At 41.1% G+C, this 15,317-nt stretch overlaps 1 protein-coding gene across 2 annotated transcripts in view; it reads right to left on the bottom strand.

The window, feature by feature from the left end:
* myo1ea (myosin IEa) overlaps positions 1-15,317 on the bottom strand; it is a 101,444-nt gene that overhangs the window by 45,583 nt on the left and 40,544 nt on the right. For both annotated transcript variants that reach the window (XM_055661206.1, XM_055661205.1), the window contains exons 3-6: positions 10,587-10,676; positions 9,215-9,309; positions 6,379-6,466; positions 5,048-5,137 (exon numbers count right to left, since the gene is read on the bottom strand). In XM_055661206.1, the coding sequence (XP_055517181.1) occupies positions 5,048-5,137; positions 6,379-6,466; positions 9,215-9,309; positions 10,587-10,676 (363 nt within the window). The remainder of the gene's footprint in view (positions 1-5,047; positions 5,138-6,378; positions 6,467-9,214; positions 9,310-10,586; positions 10,677-15,317) is intronic.

The following is a 15,317-nucleotide window of genomic DNA, read 5'->3' as shown; positions in this document are numbered from 1 at the left end:
TATTAAAAAAATACTTTTAAATTTGAACAAAGATCACAATTTGTGGCAAAATCAGCTTGACAATGCTTTAATCTTTCAAAAAATATGGAACGTGGGGATGCAATGGATTTATTGGCTTGGTCCCAATGGATCACTCACAAACAGAGCTCAGTTTGGGAAATCTTGGTCTTTGTTATTTCCATCTTTTCTTTTCAAAAAGGTATGGGGGAAAAAAAACATTAAGGGTTATGGCCCAGTGAGACCTCACCTAGGTTTTCTAAGGTAGACAAAAATGCTGGAGAAACTCAGTGGGTGAGGCAGTATCTATGGAGCGAAGGAAATAGGGTTGAAACCCTTCTTCAGACTCAAGGTTTTCTAAGCATGGCTTGTGTAACTCAATCCCAACGCAAGAAACTGGAGACGCCCCTGTCACTCACCCCTTTCCATTATCCAGCTGAGTGCCTCCTGACTGCTTCTCCTTGCAGTTCCTCAAAGCAACGCAGTAAGATTTGAGGGGAGGAACAAAACGGTTTTCTACAACTAGTATCCTTTTAGCAGCCTGTTTCTTAATACAGATTCTCAGGAGATTTACCTTAATATGAATTACTACCTTCTTGCAACATTAAAATCATTCATGGGACATGGGTGTCACTAGTTGCAGCCAACACTTGCCCAGCTCCAAATTCCCCTTGCACTCAATGGCTCACCTAGCAACCTTAAATGGAAGTTACGTGTAAGAAGGAACTGCAGATGCTGGTTTAAACCAAGGATAGACACAAAAAGCTGGAGTAACTCAACGGGGCATGCAGCATATCTGGAGAGAAGGAATGGGTGAGGTTTTGGGTTGAGATCGTCCTTCAGAAGAAGTGTCTCGAACCGAGACACCACCCATTCCTTTCCTCCAGAGATGCTGCCTGTCCCGCTGAGTTACTCCAGCTTTTTGTGTCTACCAATGGGAAATTGGTAGCACTGTTTAACCACCTTAACATGGGCCCGGAGTCAAAAAGACCTGACCAGTCAAGCACAGCACAGCACAGATCTTTTTATGGTCAATCAAATGGATTTCCACAATTCAGCAGATTAATGACTGAAGCTCTCTTAAGAACTGTAGATTTATCAGCTTAGACAAAAGTGCTGGAGAAACTGAGCGGGTGCAGCAGCATCTATGGAGCGAAGGAAATAGGCAACGTTTCGGCCCGAAACGTTGCCTATTTCCTTCGCTCAATAGATGCTGCTGCACCCGCTGAGTTTTTCCAGCACTTTTGTCTACCTTCGATTTTCCAGCATCTGCCGTTCCTTCTTAAACAGATTTATCAGCTTTACTGACTTTACATTCCTTAGATGGCAGAGTGGGATTTGAACACATATCTTTGGCTCATTTGTCCAGACCTGCATTTCTAGTAGCGTAACTGAACCACTGTGCTACCACATTTCTAATAAAAACATATAACCACATCTCAGGGGATTCCTTGATGGTGCAATATTTACACCAAGTAAATTAGATTACATACATAATTATTTCTGCTTTGAGAAGAATTACCAAGCTGTTTAAAAAATATACATGTTGATTTGACTACTTGCCTTTCATTTTGGTGCCTTCCCCAACTACACAATTTGTTAATTTTTTCACTACCTCAACTTGCTTCTCATTACTTTGAGTCACCGGTTATTATTCCTCCTTCTCATCGCCTCATACTTTAATTTAATTCCATCTTTTTACCCGGGCGTCTGTTAATTGAAGGTGTCGGATTGTGTCAGAAAATTATAGAATTCTTTGCAAGGTAATCAACAGCCAGCCACCTACTGTTTTCAACCATCTGATGAGTAGCAGGGTGAGACTTTCAGTTTTCCCAGCCAGACTTGATCATTTCCCAGTTTCTTGCAAGTGGGATTCAGTTACACAAGCCATGCTTAGAAAATGGTCAACATTTGACTGTTTGCTCCGATTCCAACTGTGGGAAACCAGAGAGCAGCAACACCATGGGAGGACTGCAAAAAATGATATTTGCATTTGAACTTTATTCAACCTTGTTATTGTTCCTATACTTCCTTAATCTATAGTAAAAATAAACACTATAACATGGTAGTGTTAGAGAGCCAATTGAAACTGGCATCTAATAAGAAACAGGTTATAATTTGGAAACCATTTGATGTAACAATCCCCCTGCTTTAAGTCTTTACACTTCACCGCTGGTTTAGACACTTATTTAGTGGCTAAGACAGAATCATGAAAGCTCAAGATTTCTGAGGAGAGCTATTGTGATTTTGTTTGTTAGATTTTTATTTGTTCATAGGACATGGGGTGACAGTCTCAGGGCATTGACAAAGCCATTGCATAGACTCACCCTATCATGATCCCAATGTTGGTGCAGCTGGTGGAACTACTACCTCACAACCTCAGACCCAAGTTTGATCCTGACCTCAGGTGCTCCCGGTGTGGAGTTTGCACATTCTCCCTGTAACTGCACGGGTTTCCCACGGATCCCCTGGTTGCCTCCCATGTGGTCAAAGAGTTGCGGGTGGGAGGTTAATTGGTCCCTGTGAATTCCCCTGGTGTGTGCATGAGTAATGGATCACAAGAAATGGATGAACTAATGAGCCCATTTTTCCCCATGACCAGACAGCCAACCTTTTAGCAAATAAGTCCTAAAGATGTACGTGTCCTCCAGATACCTGAAGATATTCAGAAGATTAAGGCACGGGATCCAAAGCAAGCTGGCTAATTGGATCCCTAGTGCAAGGTGATGCAGGAAATGGTAGGGCAGTTAGGACTGTGATGAACATTGAGTCATTAGGGTCCAAGCCCCCTCTTCACCACCTCATCTACCTTTGTTGTCACTTTTGCGTGGTTAATATCTGGAGTGTCCTGCCAGAGGAATCAGGTACAATGACAGGTCCTCCCCTGTATACGAACACCCAAGTTATGGACAGCCTGTACATATGAATGAGTGTTTGGGAGACTAGCAGTGTGGATTTGCCAGCTGTTACGGGGCTGCAGGCATCTTCCGCCATGCATGGGCACCCGGTTCACACCCGTATTTGCAACTTGTAAATTGTTTAGGTTACAGACAATTCACAAGAATGGACATCTGCCAAAACCTGGAGAGGGAATGCGATACATTTAAGAGCATCTAGCCGGGTACTTAAATATGCAAGGCATAGGACATGGTCCAAATGCTGGTAAGCGTAGATGGGTAAAGAGATTGAGGATGGTGGAGAGGATGCACAGGCCCTATTTCTCTGCTGGACAACTTCATGACTGATGTATTTGGCAAATAAACGGGGCCCTTTGTCTCAGCTAGTCTCTACATGCATGTTCAATCTGGATAATTGGATGCCAACAAAATGTAAACAAAGAGGGTTTGCATTTCTCTCCACCCGCAGCAAAATGCTCAGCTTTACCTTGTTCAATGTTGGAGTTACTCCCAAACACACTGCAATTAACAGTCCAATTTAAACATTGCGCTGTTGCCAGGTACAAATATAACTAAATGGTTCAATGATAATGATTAAAACCAGACAGTGTATGTTCTCAGCCTGTCCTTACTGTCTCCTGCTTAAATATTTAATAATCCCTTGTTATTTTTAGACAGTCGTGCTAGTTTCCAATACATCCCAGTGAACAAAGAGAGAGACGTGAAAGCAGTAACAGCACGAGGAATGCCGGTGTTTATACTGACCGACAGGGGGCGAGAGGAAAGGGAAAGCTACGATGAGAAAATGCAGGAATTGGGCAACGATTAGTGGCAAAATGGAATTTGATCCACTTTTACATGCATTGATCTCAGCACGTAGTGGCAGTGTAGATCAAACTCACTCTTTCATTAGCTGAATGAAACTGTGCGTGTTTTGCCACATTGTATGCGGGAGTATCCAACAGGGGAACGACTTCTACTCACTAAAATTTAGCAAACAGGACTTTGAATAAAATGGGTTTGGTTGTGGAATGCAAGACAGAATCATACTACAATAGAAAACAGACACTGAATTTATAATAAGGTCCCAAACAACAATCAGACTCGCTGCAACCTACAGAAAGAAACTAAGGCCCCTTTTTAAAAAGGTTTGGATCAAAATCAAAAATGAAATGAAATGAAATGAAATGATTCAATTTATTGTCATTGTCAGTGTACAGTACAGAGACAACGAAATGCATTTTAGCATCTCCCTTGAAAGGGAGACACAGGGCGTCGCGGTGTGCCCGCGCCTGCCGCCGTACATTCCATTACAGGCAAAGGTGGGTGAAGTGTCTTGCCCAAGGACACAACGACAGTATGCACTCCAAGCGGGATTTGAACCGGCTACCTTCCGGTTGCCAGCCGAACTCTTAGCCCATTGTGCTATCTGTCGCCCTCAACCATCACCAAACCTTTACTCAAGATGAAAATATTTCTAATAAATGCTCCCATCCACAGATTATTACAGCCAAGGCAATCTGCAACCTCCAACACTCACCAAACCTGCACAAGTTATTGCAGTAGAAAATGCCATCAGTAATATTATTGTAGAGCATCCACTGTCAATTCAACTATTGATTGCTTTCAGGATCAAATGCAAGGTCAAATACACCTTTTGAAAAGTGCAGAAGGCAGATACTGATTCTGGATGATCAGCCAGGATCATATTGAATGGCGGTGCTGGCTCGAAGGGCCTACTCCTGCACCTATTTTCTATGTTTCTTGGTTTAAGAGCTTTTACTTAGGCACATGGGTTCGCAGGGAATGGAAGGAAATGGATCACATGCAGGCAAAGGAGACCAAGTTAACTTGGCACAAAAAGCTGGAGTAATTCAGCGGGACAGGCAGCATCTCTGGAGAAAAGGAATGAGTGACGTTTCGGGTCAAGACCATTCTTCAGACGAAAAGTGCTGTTTGCCTGGTGGTGTAAAATTCTCGCGCAGTGCAAGCACGAAGCAAGTTTGCTATGAACATTAAAAAATGAAACCATCCAGTTGGAGAAAGATAAAATGCCCTTAACCAGAAATATCCACTCATTAATCAAGAAGATAACTTAAGAAATGCCCTGAACAACACAGAAATCATAATAGGATACAGGCTTCTGAACTCACAAATCTGCTGGAGTTATTGTTTCTCACTGTCTTTGCATTCCCAAATGCTTCTAGGAGGGGATTTGATTGAAGAATTATATCTTTGATATGCTGCAGGTGGGAAGAGAAACTCTCCTTAGAACGAATGTCAAATTATTACAATTATGTTAAAGTGAACATCAGCAATGCCCTCTAAAGGACTCACAATGGATCTTCCTAGTTATAGAATAGAATAGAATAGTTTATTTATTGTCATTGTAACATGGACCATGTACAACGAAATTTAAAATGTCAGCCAGTCAGTGCAGCATTATAAAATCAACTTAACATTAAGCATCATCAGGATCATCCCATAAAAGAGAGGAGGCATTCATGCCTTGCTGTGCAAGGTGCAATTTGCAGTTTGGATTCTGGTGGATCCCTTGATAGCTGCAACATGCACGGAGGTACAGTTGGCAGAGATACTCTCCTACAATGCCAGAGACTCGACTTTGACCCCGACTTCAGGATCTATCTGTGTGGAGTTTGCACCTTCTCTCTATGACCACGGGGCTATCGTCTGGATGCTTCGGTTTCTTCACACATACCAAAGGCATGTGGGTTTGTAATGTAAATGGCCTCTGTAAATTTCCGCTAGTGAGTAGGGAGTGGATGAGAAAGTGGGATAATATAGAACTAGTGTGAACGATGATTGGTGTGGGCTTGGTGGGCTGGAGGACCCGTTTCCATGCTGTGTCTTGCAATCAATCAAAACAAAGTGCAACTCCTTACTGAGTCTCAAATTTGCAAACATATTGGCTACTACTAGACACACTGTGGGGTTTTGGGAAGGTTAAACAATCAAAAGGTTTTTAAATAGGATCCTGTTCACTGTTCTTCCAGTCATGTTAATGGGTTGGACCAAAGCTTCTAGCAGAACTACAAGGTTTCAGGCCTAGATACAGTGGATGTGGAGAGGATGTTTCCAGTAGTGGGAGAATCTAGGACCAGAGGACACAACCTCAGAATTAAAGGATGTATCTTTAGAATGGAGATGAGTAGGAATTTATTTGGCTAGGGTGTGGTGAATTCATTGCCACAGACTGCTGTGGAGGCCAAGTCATTGGGTATTTTTTCCAGTGGAGATTGATTAGTAAGAGCATCCAAGGTTACGGGGAGAAGGCAGGAGAATGGGGTTGAGAGGGAAAAATAGATCAGCCATGATCTAATGGCAGAGCAGACATGATGGGCTGAATGGCCTAAATTCTGCTCCTATGTCATATGGTCTTGCATACATGGCACCAGTGCATATTGGTCATATGTATTAACAACATAAAGCAGTCTTGCTGCAAAGAAAACCCAGCTGACCTTACCTGCACTTTAGGCCCACCACCAGAAACCCTGGAAATGTATCCCATGATGTATTTTGCAGCCACAGTCTTCCCAGCCCCACTTTCACCACTGGAAGAGAAAATGTAATAACCTCACAACAAAATATAACAGATCACCTCACAACCTATCCACCCAATAACTCTCTCAGCCACCTCCTGCTCGATCTGTGGAAGGGCCTATGGATCCTGATGCTCTCATGAGGCACCTCAGAACCCGATAAAACAGAGAGAAAATATGTCATCCTCAATCCTGGAATTGAGTTGGGGCTTCTAAGAAAATAATAATAGACTAATTTGTAAGCCTGTGTAATAGAGAATCATGTGAAATTAATATCTATGTATTGGCGAGGGAGCTGGTGCTTCAAGCTTGAAAACTGGTCAGTTTCTTTTGAGAAAACATTTCAGCAGGAAAATAATAGAAAATGGCCTTTGACTACCATAACATTTCATGCTTTATTTCAGTATTAACATATATTCCTCCATTTAAATTTCACCACGGCAACTGGGGGATTTAAATATCAGCAATCAGATAAATTTGAAATTTTAAAGAAAGCTGGTCTAAGTATCAATTACCGTGAAACCATTGGATTTCACTGCAAAGAGAAATGTCTAGTTCCCTAATGTCCTTCTGGAAACATAATCTCATTCTTTACCTGGTCTAGTTCATGTATAGTTCCAGAGGCACCAAGATATTGATTCTAAACTGCTTACTGAATTCAGGGGCAATTGAAGATGGCAACACATTGTCCACATCTAGTGAATGATGGAATTTAAAACAAAATATTTTGTATTGAAAGAAAAAAAAAGTCGAATCCACATATCATTGAATGTACTTGACATAGGTGATTATGTTTCACACTACTTTCCCTTTCTAACTCTATTGAGCAGTCATTCAGCTATCTCTTATTGTTTCTTTCATTGGGATCACACAGGCAGCAGATACACAGCACAAATAAATCATGACCAAAGTACACAAATGAAACCTAATGCACGTGATTTAAGGGAAAGTCCTACTGCACCTGGAAATCATTTTTAAAAATGTGAGGCTTGAACTTTAAACTATGTACCAGTGGTGAGCTTTCCTGAAGCCTCAGAACTTTATTACAAATAGTTTGCCATTATAATGTAATTCTGTACTGATTTGCAGCATCAGTTTAAACCTGCCATTTATTATTGGCATTTGCAAAACAGGGCAGAACATACAGTGATTGGATCTGAACTGACACAATCCTCAGGGGCTTTGAGGACAGAGAGAGGCAGACAGACACACATACACAGATAAAGAGAATGAGGGGACCTCGTTGATACGTACAGAATAATGAAAGGCTTGGATAGAGTGGATGTGGAGAGGATGTTTCCACTAGTGGGATAATCTAGGATTAGAGGTCAATAGCAAAAGAATTCAAGGACGTTCCTTTAGGAAGGAGATGAGGAGGAATTTCTTTAGTCAGAGGGTGGTGAATCTGTGGAATTAGTTGCCACAGATGGCTGTGGAGGCCAAGCCATGGATATTTTTAAGGCAGAGATAGATAGATTCTTGATTAGTATGGGGGTCAGGGGTTATGGATTTTCTTAATATCTAAAATTTGACCTCTCTGCCATGAAGTGTCACAGCAACGGAGCCCCTTCTGTTATCTTGGGAAATTAATTCCAATGGTTCACTTCCCTCTGGGTGGAGATATTTCTTCTTCTTTGTGTCCTAATTGGCCAACGTATTTGAAGACAGCAAACTGTTTCTACACACACTGGCCAGGGAAAACAAACACTACTTCTAATTGTCAAGCCCCATAAAAATCGTGGCTGTTTCAATGAGATCACCTCTCATTCTTCTATGTGTGATCTCTTCTTACACTTCCCATTTCAGTGGTCAACCTGGTGAACCTTTGGTGCATTACCTCAATCGCAAGCATGTCCTGCCTTATGTATTTTTTTTGGCTACAAATTTGCTACAGAGATAAGAAAATATAGCTTTTAATAATGTAAACTAAACTAAACTAAACCAAACTAAACGAAACACCAAGAGCAGATCTCCGGGAGCTGGTGTACACTGGTGCAAAAGCAACTTGATTTAACCAGAATATGTTCCATGTTTTTTTTATTGGACCATCTAAAACCTTGATGGGGAAGATGATGATTTGCCTTGATGATTGAATCCAGGGCCCTTGTGCCGGGACAAGCCTGACATGAAGAGGACTACTTCCCTCACCTCAGCAAGTGAACCTTTAGAGTTCTCCAAACTGGAGAGCAGTGGACAAACGGTCATTACATGTAGCGGTTTAGACGTCTGGAGAATCAAGGAACCTGGCAGTAAAGTGGAGTTGAGGCTGGGACCACATCAACTATAACCATGATCCTACTGAATGTGAATGGCAAGCTCAAGGAACATGCCTCTCCTCTTCCTAATTCTTTCTTTCTTAATGAAGAATTAGGAGTGCTACCACACAATGCAAACTGCAGGGTACCAGTACTAATCAAAACCCCATGACATGAAAACTACAGAAGGAAGCTGTACCAAATTAGTTGCAGACATTTTAAACAATTCGTCAATGGTCCTGGTTTCTTAAGTCTAAACTCATGCATCCAACCAAAATATAGCAATTATATTACTGCAATATCCCTGACTATGAGGAAACAATGCTTTTTTGAAGTAACACTTGCAAATTGCCAAGGACTGCGTTATACCAGGAATGAGTCATTTATAGGTGTAAACTATTAAAGGTCAATTGTGCAATACAGTCTGTAAATGACAATAAGGAAGAATTGGAAAGAATTTCCTCCATTATATTTCAATCTGTTTTGAAAAATTATATTAAATTACCTGATAATGACGCACTGATTTTCCACATCAATAATCATGTTACGAAACATAGTATCCGCCAAGGCATAGATATGGGGTGGATTTTCATAAGGAGCCTAGATTGTGAAGAAACAAGATAACATTAGTGGAAAATTTCCGTACTTGAGTTACAATTATCCACATGGATTCAAATCAGATACAAATGAATCTGAGGAGAGTACATTAAATACTATTAGGATTATACAGGAAAGGAGAGATTAAGAAAGTAGTGAATGTTTACTTTGGACAACTTATAGCACAGGAACACTGGTTCCTTGGAACTGCATTACAGAAATGACACACCACTTATCTGAAGAAGGGTCTCGACCCGAAACGTCGCCTACTCCTTCGCTCCATAGATGCTGCCTAACCCGCTGAGTTTCTCCAGCTTTTTTGTCTACCCACCACATATTCTAGGTCATTTAGCAAAGTGTTAAGAAATGGAGAAGTGAATTTCAAAGGGATTTGTAAACAATGGACAGATACATTTCTCACTTTAAAGCCATAGATATTCTGTATTTCTGCCTTTGGGGGAAGAAACAAATTACTATACCTCATATAAGCACAATAGAGCAAAGGGTGGTCTCATCAGCATTATCAGATCCCTAAAATGGAGCCGGAGAATGGGAAAGAAAATCATTCTGCTCAATTGTGTCCAAACCAACCTCTTCCACAGTGTTTGCCCAATCAATTGAATTCACCTTTTCTCGATAGCCTTTCCATTCTTTTTCTATTCTATGTTGTATTTTCATTATTAAACTCATCGCAATATAAATAGGCAGATGCTGAGCTGCATTTTGGTGGAATGTTTTTTGCCCTCTCCTCAGGGGTGTATTTATGTTGCTTACCACCACCCTCTTGCCCTCTCTATGTACAGGAATTTAGTTCAATTCATTTTGGCAATATTGTGTTCCTCATCTCACTGGAGTCATCACTGTTCATTTATGAGGCAGAGGAGGACTTCTGTAATTATTCAGCCACATAGGGCACTACATACAATGAGACTGATGCTCTCTTCACAGACCCGCCCCACTTGAAAACAAATCATAATGACATGTAAAGAACATGCAAAGGATTTTGCTCCAGACTGCAAAATCTCCCCAATCCAGTGTATGCATCCTCTTTCTATCGCAGGCCTTTGTAGAGTGTTCAGGGCAATTTCCCCGTCCAACCTTATCTCCCAAGCTACCATGGTTCATTTAAGATGGTCACAATTGGATGGGAGTCTTGCGATCTTGCTGTTATGGGCAGATCACTATCGTAATACTTAGTACATTGAACATCTGAGCATTTAGGGGTGAGATACCTCAGAAACATCGGCAAACATAGAGCATCAGCAAACTTGTATACTCACTGCTCCTTGATACATTTCAATTTCTTTATCTCCAAAGTACGGCATTTGTTTGAATGGGTTAATGGAGATAAGCACAGGCCCGATATATGTCTGCATAAAAGTGGTTAAGGTAACTCATATTAATGTTGAACAATGTATTAAAATCAAAATGATCCCAGCCTCCCTGCACAATACCAAATGGCAGTCACAAATCAGAGGCTGACTAATGAAATATTGTGAATGATCTTGGATAGCCTGGAAATATCTTAGAAAGCAAAATTTATTTTGTCCCTTAGAAGAGTAAAGAAATGTCCTTTCTTTACAGCTTGAAATTCTCCATTTCGTATTATAGATGGATTTAAAAATCATATACTTCTTTAAAAAAAAGAAAGATATTTCATCTTCTACAGTATTGGGTACATGTTGAAATCTATATTTTGCATGCTGGGAAACAGTTAACAGTTTATGAACTCTCCCTTCTAGTTTACTATCAGTGTGTCTTTATTCCCTGTGATTGGCTGTTGAGCCAGTTCGATGGTATCAGGGCAGTTGGTTGCTAGGCATCTTCTGGCACTGACGCTTGGTAACCACTTTAAGAAGGATCCACTTGAGGAGTTTATTTGGGAGTCACACCAATTCCATCGAGTTTAAGCAATGAAGACCTTGTGATCTCTGGAGCAGGGACCTTTGCCCATTTTAATGCCAGTTTAGTTTAGTTGAGAGATACAGCGTGGAAAGAGGTCCTTCGGCCTACCATGTCCCCGCCGACCAGCATTTACCCGTACACTAGTTCCATCCCACACACTAGGGACAATTTACAGGTGCCAATTAAACTACAAACCTGCACGTCTTTGGAATGTGGAAGGAAACCGGAGCGCCCGGAGAAGTCCCACGCAGTCACAGGGAGAATGTACAAACCCCATACAAAAGTAGATGTCCAGTTGATGTCAGGCTTCAATTCAAAGGCCAATATCATTGGTGAATCTCACTCAGGGAAAACCAGGAAGGAAAAGCCACATCTTTAAACTAACATTTTAAACCATATACAGAATTAGAAAATAACCAGAGTTCTCAATGTAGACAACAAAAAATGATAAATGTAACTTAAAACAATGAAAATTAAAATCTGTTGAAATATATTTTAAAAGGAATATTCTTAAAACTTTGATGTTCTGACAGTCTTGAGATTTAGATGGATTTTCCCATTTATTGGATGTTATCTATATATTAGTAAAACCCTCATTTTGTTTGTCTGTCTGTCTGTCCGTCTGTGTGTGAATGAGATCCTGAAATTACGGCAAAATGGTACACGATAGCGCTACAATTTTTAGACTTTAAAAAAATCCAATTGCACTTGCTGACCATGCTGTTACAATGTTACAAATCACAGGACACTGAGTCCTGTCTTTGTAACATTGTAACGGGCAGGGGCAGCAAGTGCAATTGGATATTTTTAAGTCAATTTGTTAAAGTTTAAAAAGAGGGAGGGTGAAGAGGAGGGAGAGGGAGTGCTGGAGGATAAGGGGAAATGAGCCACCCCTGCGCAGTTGGGGGCTATGGGTGAGTTTTCTCCAAAGATGCTGTCTGGCCCACTGAGTTGCTCCAGCTTATTGTATCTATCTTCAGTTTAAACCAGCATCTGCAGTTACTTCCTACACAATTGTTAGGTTGTTGCATGGAAATCGTTTGTAATTCACTTGAAATTCTTGTCAGTTGAGATGATTTCAGTGGATGAAGTGGAACGATGAAATTCTGAATTGCTCCAGCTTTGCGGGCAATTGCAGATGTGCCTAATGTGTGGGTAGCTGGTGAGGGTGGTAGTGTAGTGACAGAGTGTGTCTGGTCAAGTTGTCAGTGCAATGACGGAGAATACTGACAGGTTTGCCATTTACAAGGTTAATGTGTAGCTGGTTGGCTATAAATCAAGCAGACGGAGGTGCACAGGCCATCGGTTTGCCGACTGCTTTGTTCAAACAATGTTCCATTATATAAATGAAAATGTAAACACTTCCTGATATCACCATCAACACTCAAACTAAATGCACAGGATATATATGAGAAATCACTCCAGGGAATATGTTAATAGTTGTGATCCAATTTTAGGATTAGCATGACTTCCAAAAGCCATTCATCTTCAGAATGATACGTTCAGCATACTCCATTCAATGACCATAGTAACATTTCTTCTGCATACAGAACAAATGTTTTAATTGAAGGGATTCAGCTCCTCACAACACTCCCAACACCCTTATTCCAACAACAACAATGACATCAACAAGTTAAAATAGGCCATTCCTCCCAACAGGCTGAATTTCCTAGCCTATTTTCATGTTCTTTTCTATCCCAATCTTAACTGAGCACTACAAAGAGTTACACACAAAATCTTTACCATCACTCTACTCCAATTTACTTTTACTCCAGCTAATAAAGACTTGGATTTATAAACACACCTTCCACTTCCCTTTCAGAATATCCCAAATCTCAGGAGAAAAGGAATAGGCGACGTTTTGGGTCAAAACGTTTCTTCAGACTGAGAGTCAGGGGAGAAGGAAACTATGGAAAAGTACAAAGAAGAAATGAATGAAGGTATGAAAAGAACAAACCAGCACTGTAGTTCCTTCCTACCTCTAAGAGTTAATTGAGCTTACAACAGTATACACTAAATAACCGGTCTCCAGCAGACACCAGCCTACTCAGGAATGCAAACACAAAACAACTTCAGTGTCACCTGACAAAGACTTTCAAAGTTGTCACTATTTTAACAATTGGAGAAAAGACATTTGGTGCAAAACTTCACCTTGATCTTAAAAACACATTGAAGAGTGACTCTTGTTTCTAAAACAGGGACATAACAGGGTTTGGGATGGACACTTTTCCAATGTAACCACCCTCGTCACCAAGAAAGTTCGCTCTGAAATGTCACTGCCAATGTGCAGCAAACAGCCTTTCTTTCTCTTTATGTCGTAACAAAACAGGTCTGCAAAATAATTCAATGTAAGATCAGTTTCATTTAAAAATCTGCAGCATTTTCCAAAGTCTGTAGATTTAATCTGTAAATAATTGAGGCTTTGTTCCAGGAAACTTTAATTGAATAACCTTTTGCTCAGATTGGAAGATTGGAAACTGGAATTTATGGATCTTTTTACATCACTTGTTTTTGAATGTGTTCTTAGGAGCTGGCCTGCAATAATGCTAGGGGCTTTTCCAATGTACATTATGTCCAATAGTCTTGCTTTGCAAAAGGGCTCACCATCATTCTACTCCAATTTACTTTTACTCCAGCTAATAAAGACTTGGATTTATAAACACACCTTCCACTTCCCTTTCAGAATATCCCAATGACCGTTATAGCCAAATAGATACTTCCTGAAATTTAGTTAGTTTAGTTTAGAGATACAGGGCGGAAACAGGCCCCTTTGGCCCACCGAGTCTGCACCGACCAGCGATCCCCGCACATCAACACTACCTACACACACTAGGGACTATTTTACATTTTATACCAAGCCAATTAACCTGCAAACCTGTACGTCTTTGGAGTATGGGAGGAAACCGAAGATCTCGGAGAAAACCCACGCAGGCTACAGGGAAAACGTACAAACTCCGTACAGACAAGCATCCGTGGTCAGGATCGAACCCGAGACTCTGGCGCTATGAGGCAATAGCTCTACCCAGCTACACCACTGTGCTGCCCTTGCAAGTGACTACTGCATCATATAAAGCATCATATCGGGATGCATCTCTGCTTGGTTTGGTAACAGCGCTGTCCCAGACCCCAAGAAATTGCAGAGAGTTGTGAACACAGCTCTGTTCCCTCTCCGACCTGCCTTCCCTCTCCATTGATTCCATCTAGCAGGACCATAAAGTGTTACTGGGGGATAGGGGGTTATATTCAGATCAGTCATGAGGCAATTGAAAGGCAGGATAGGGGCCTGTCCAATTGAGGCGCCAAGTGGCTTACTCCGGCTCCTAATTTATATATTTGTATTTAATACTCCACTAGCAGACAGAGGCAAAGGCAAGTTCATACCAGCAAAAATAAATGGTCTTAAATCAAAAGGAGAACACTCAGAACCAAGGAACAAAAATGCTTCCGAAAACAGCTCCTAGCAGTCTGATCAATAATTGAGATGGGGAGTGGAGGGAGGAGGGGAGGGAAGGAAGGAAAGGAGAGCGGTGGGGAGGGGAGAGCAGAGGGGAGGGTAGAGAGGAAAGGGAGAGAGGAGGAGAGAGTGGAGGGGGAGGGCGGGGAGGGGAGGAAATTAAAACCACAGTGTGAACTGACTTCCAAAGAACGGGAAATGACACAATCCACTTAATGATATCATGTGGATAGAACACTGAGATTTGCAGAAAAGTTTATTTAAAATTTGATTAGATGCAAATATTAAGGATGAGTTGGCAGTGGAAATTCAACTCCTCCACGGATAATACTCGCATTCATCTGCACGGGGACACCCCCTGTCATGGTGACAATACCCCGGCAACATTTGCACTTCCCCAGCTTTCATTCCCCATCTGCCAACTACACAATGGGGTTAAATTAAATAAATAAACTAATCAGGTATTAGCAATCTCAAGGATTTACCAGCTCCCAGCCACAGACACACTCTGATGCCCACTCAGCAAAATTAATCTTCGGCTCTGAAAGAATTAAAATCTTTAGGCCGATTAGAAAAAAAGCTTTTTAAATTTTCACAATTAGGAATGCTTTCAGGTAATTTCTAAATTTCACTGAATGTGAGACGTTTTAAA

The sequence above is a fragment of the Leucoraja erinacea genome, chromosome 33 (genome assembly GCF_028641065.1).
Source record: "Leucoraja erinacea ecotype New England chromosome 33, Leri_hhj_1, whole genome shotgun sequence".
NCBI classification, from domain to species: Eukaryota; Metazoa; Chordata; class Chondrichthyes; order Rajiformes; family Rajidae; genus Leucoraja; species Leucoraja erinaceus.
This window is presented reverse-complemented; position numbering and strand designations above follow the sequence as displayed.